This window comes from Stegastes partitus, unplaced genomic scaffold (assembly GCF_000690725.1).
Source record: "Stegastes partitus isolate 25-593 unplaced genomic scaffold, Stegastes_partitus-1.0.2 Scaffold2249, whole genome shotgun sequence".
NCBI lineage: Eukaryota > Metazoa > Chordata > Actinopteri > Pomacentridae > Stegastes > Stegastes partitus.
Window position 1 is genome coordinate 39,704 of NW_007579980.1, and position 4,238 is coordinate 43,941.

At 40.1% G+C, this 4,238-nt stretch overlaps 1 protein-coding gene across 1 annotated transcript in view; it reads left to right on the forward strand.

Annotated features, from left to right (window-relative positions):
• Positions 1-2,550: 2,550 nt before the first annotated feature.
• The window catches only part of LOC103374456 (sialic acid-binding Ig-like lectin 7), a 3,710-nt gene continuing 2,022 nt past the window's right edge, over positions 2,551-4,238 (forward strand). The window contains exons 1-3 of the mRNA XM_008304547.1: positions 2,551-2,938; positions 3,395-3,700; positions 3,798-3,943. Coding sequence (XP_008302769.1) covers positions 2,608-2,938; positions 3,395-3,700; positions 3,798-3,943 — 783 coding nt within the window. The 5' untranslated portion in view covers positions 2,551-2,607. The remainder of the gene's footprint in view (positions 2,939-3,394; positions 3,701-3,797; positions 3,944-4,238) is intronic.

Consider the following 4,238-nt stretch of genomic DNA (forward strand, 5'->3'; position numbering starts at 1 on the left):
ACCATTTAACACCAGATTCAAGTGGCCTCATATGATCATATCATTTGTTTCCAATCGTACATATTCTGTCACCATCCAAGAACCAACTACGATGAATAAGAAAAGACACTACAAATGTAATCCTCTCACTGATTTCTACTTCAGTTTTACAAACAACCATGGAGGTGAAGCACTGTGAGCTACAAAATTACTTTTGGATTCTTAAATATACACAGTGAGTGTGAGTCTTGCACCCATGCACAACATTCCTACATGTAGAAATAACAGTGAGAGGAAAAAAATGATGTATGCTACATTTACACATGAGTTTTAAATAATATACTTTAAAATGTGGCTGCTGATGCAACGACTCGTTTCTTTGAGGCTCATTTTAGATTAACAAACAATAAATACAAAAATGTTTTAAGGAGAATTCATAAATTAGAAACTGACACAAGTCTCAGGTTAAAAACAGAAATCAAATATGAAAATTAGTAATATTTTCTTTTTTACCAAATGAATCTGCAGCTCAAATAGAAAAATTTGAGTTTGAAAGTCAGTTAATCAGTGGATTTCAGTTGATGAGCAGCAGGTCAAATGAGCAACTTCCCTGTTTGTTTGTTCTAATGTTAAAACTAAGTGACCTGATATTTAAAGACATTGCTACGGCTGCCGCCGTATTCTGAGGAACTCCATCTCCCTCTTCTCACTAGGTGTGAGTGTGTGTTGTTGTTGTTGTGTGTGTCACTCAGCCCTCAGGTTACCCTGCAGCAGGATCTGATTGAGCTGATGTGATTCCAGCCACCAGGAGGATACACATGTGGACAAAATTGTTGGTACCCCTCAGTTAATGAAAGAAAAACCCACAGTGGTCACAGAAATAACTTGAATCTGACAAAAGTAATAAAACATAACACAAACATTTTGTCCACGTGCGTGTATAACGCCAGCAGACCAGCATTTGACAGTGAGCTGTTGCCAGCCCTGCTCATGTGCCTCTTATGATTGTTGTACTTTTGTGAACTTGTTGAGGCACTAGATTCTGTTTGAGAATACTGCATCCACCTTTGATTGGCTGTTCTGCGTGCTGTTGAGCGCTGTTCTGATTGTATTTTTGTTGTTAGATTGGGTTAGTTAGATCGTTTTTATTTCATTTTTCTGCATAATAGCAATTTTAAACTCTAGGTTAGAGTCTCCTTTTGTTCTCGTTTTCACAGCACTCATTTAGACTTTATTTGCCTCACTTTTGTGTTTATTGTTAAATCTTAACTTTTGTTCATAAATACTTTTGAAATACCCCACCACATCAGGGTTTTTTTTTGGTTTTTTTTGGGGCTTTTGCCTTTATTTAGCACAGTGGAGAGAGACAGGAAAGGAGGGAGAAGAGTGAGGGAGAGACCTGCAGCAAAGGGTCGTGAGCGGGATTCGAACTCACAACCGCTGCGTCGGGGACTGTAGCCCCTGTTCATGGGTCGCCCGCTCAACCAGGTGAACTATACGGGCGCCCCACATCAGGGTTTTATGTCACTTCCCTTTTCTCTAGCGAGTTGGCCGTAACAGACGTCCTTCCTGCTCGAACCCTATGAAAGAGGAATTCACCTTTTTAGGGCATCTTGAGCTCATCCTGGTGTGACTGACTGACTTATTGTCCCAGATGAGTTTTATCTCATCACTCTCTGTCCTCTACTGTCTGTTGAACAGAAGACTGAATCTGTAGACACGTGACATGTAGAGGAGGTTTCAGTCACAGAGCTTCACTTAGTTTGTCAGCTGTCCATCAGAGATAAGACGTGACAAAGCTGAGAGCTGTGCACATGTTGCAGCGCACAACTCTGATGTGTGTCGTTGTTTTCACCTGTCAGTGACTTTCAGCCAAAACAACAGAAGCAAAGTGTTTCACATGAATCAAATGGAGAGACAAACCAGGAGAATAAACATAGTTGTGGTCCACATGAGTCAGAAAGTTGAGTCCAGAAAACAGTGAGGCTACAGTCACTATGAGGATCCTGCAGAAGTTACCAACCAACTTGTTCTGTTCACTTCAAGCTCTCAGCTGTTTCTCAACATTTTGTTGACGAATTGGTCAGTTTATATCTACCACTTCTCTCTGACACACCAACTGTGGTTCACCACATATATGAACACAAAATACCACATGTAGCTCTGGATGATGAACAGAATCAGTCAGAGTGATGGTTTAAAAAGTTGAATCCTGCTGAGATACTGACAGGATCCATCAAACTATCTTTTTTCTGTCTTCTGCTGTCTGCACTGCTGCAACTGTAACACTGGAAACATGTCAGCACCTGTCTGGATTTACAATTTTACTGTTTTCACATTTACCATCATCAGTGAGGAACGAAATCTACATGACGTTTATTGAAGTTGAGTCACAGCATCTAGATGTGTTTAGCAATTGTTCTGTATGTATGACACTCAAATCGTTTACAGTGTTTGATGTGAGATTGTTCAGAGAACAAACATGTTGCTGAACTGTTGTTGATGTTTCTGAATCTTTGTCTTCAGGCACATTTTGTTCCACATCATGTTCATCATCAGTTTGGTTTTACAGGTGTTTCAGCTGGATGTAATCATGAAGCACATCTCTTCATCAGTACACCAAAGAAGATGGAAGGACTGAGTGGATCTTGTTTGCAAATCCCCTGTAGCTTCACAGCTAAAGCAGGAAAAGAACAGTTTGACAGCAGAAAAAACATCTTTGGAGTTTGGATTAAAAGTGACCCACAATTTGCCAACAATGTACAGAATATAGTTTTCAGCAGTGGTGGGTTAGTTAACACCTACAAAATGAGAATTACTGGAAACATGACAGAACTAAACTGCACCACTCTGTTTTCTGGTTTAACCACAAAGCAAACAGGCAAATATTTCTTCAGAATTGAGAACGAACCGTTCAAGGCAACAGCTTCTTGTGATCCTCTTCAGATAAACATTAGAGGTAAGAGAGTTATGATGTTATGAGTCTGTAACATTATAATTGAGAATAAGAAGTGAAATTAGTTGTGGTTTTGTTCTAAAACAGTAAAGTCCATGAATGTAACATTCACTGTGAGTTCAGGATGATCAACAGAATCAGTCAGAGTCCAGAGTTGAAGAAAGCATCTGTGAACACAAACTTGTGGATTGAAAAGTTGAATCCTGCTGAGATACTGACAGGATCCATCAAACTTTGTTTTGTCTATTGCTGTCTGCACTGCTGCAACTCTAACAATGGAAACATGTCAGCACCTGTCTGGATTTACTGTGGACAGTTTTCACTCTTTCACATTTATCATCATCAGTGAGGAACAAAATCTACATGAAGGTTATTGTAGTTGTGTGTCTACATTGGGATCTGTCAAGTAAATTTACTGTATTTTTCATTGTAAAACATGTGTTTGCTGTGAAACCACAGATTCTCCGTTGAGTCCCAGAATTGACATCTTAGGTGAACTGAAGGAGAAGGAATCTGTCACTATCAGCTGCTCAGCTTTCACTCTCTGTCCACACTCCCCTCCTAAACTCATCTGGAATCTCCAACAAGACTCTCACAACCAAATAGAAGAAAACACAGACAGAACCTTTACAAGTAAAATCCAGCAGACCATCACTCTGTCAGACACACATGATGGATACAACATCAGCTGCTCTGCCACATATCCTGTGGATGAAGGAAAACATGGAAAGACAGCAAAGACACAAAGGACTCTCAATGTTTCATGTAAGTGATCCTGTCCGTACATCATGATTTATTGTTTCTGGTTTATTCAGCCTCTGATTCATCTTTCATGTTGTCCATTCTGTCTCGTTTTCCTCAGATGCCCCCAAAGAAACGTCAGCATCCATCAGTCCATCAGATTTGGTGTCGACAGGTACCTGGGTGAACCTGACCTGCTCCAGCAGAGCCAATCCTCCCATCAGCAGCTTCACCTGGTTCATAAAAACCACAGACGGAACCATGAAAGTAGCTGACGGACGCTTTCACAGACTTAAGATGACCAACATGACAGAAAGTTATTTCTGTGTGGCCACAAACATTCTTGGTAATCAGACGTCATCATGGATTCATTTCAACAGTGAAGGTAAACGTAGAACTGAACTGAATCTGATCTTCTGTACTTCTTTTCTGATGCTCTTTAGATTTGCGTGTTTGTTTTAGTGGATTGTAAAACACTGACTGCTGCATAAATACACTTGAACGTGACCCTCGAGAGAAGAAGTGTAGATGGACAAATTTAAAGTGCTTTATTTAAACGATG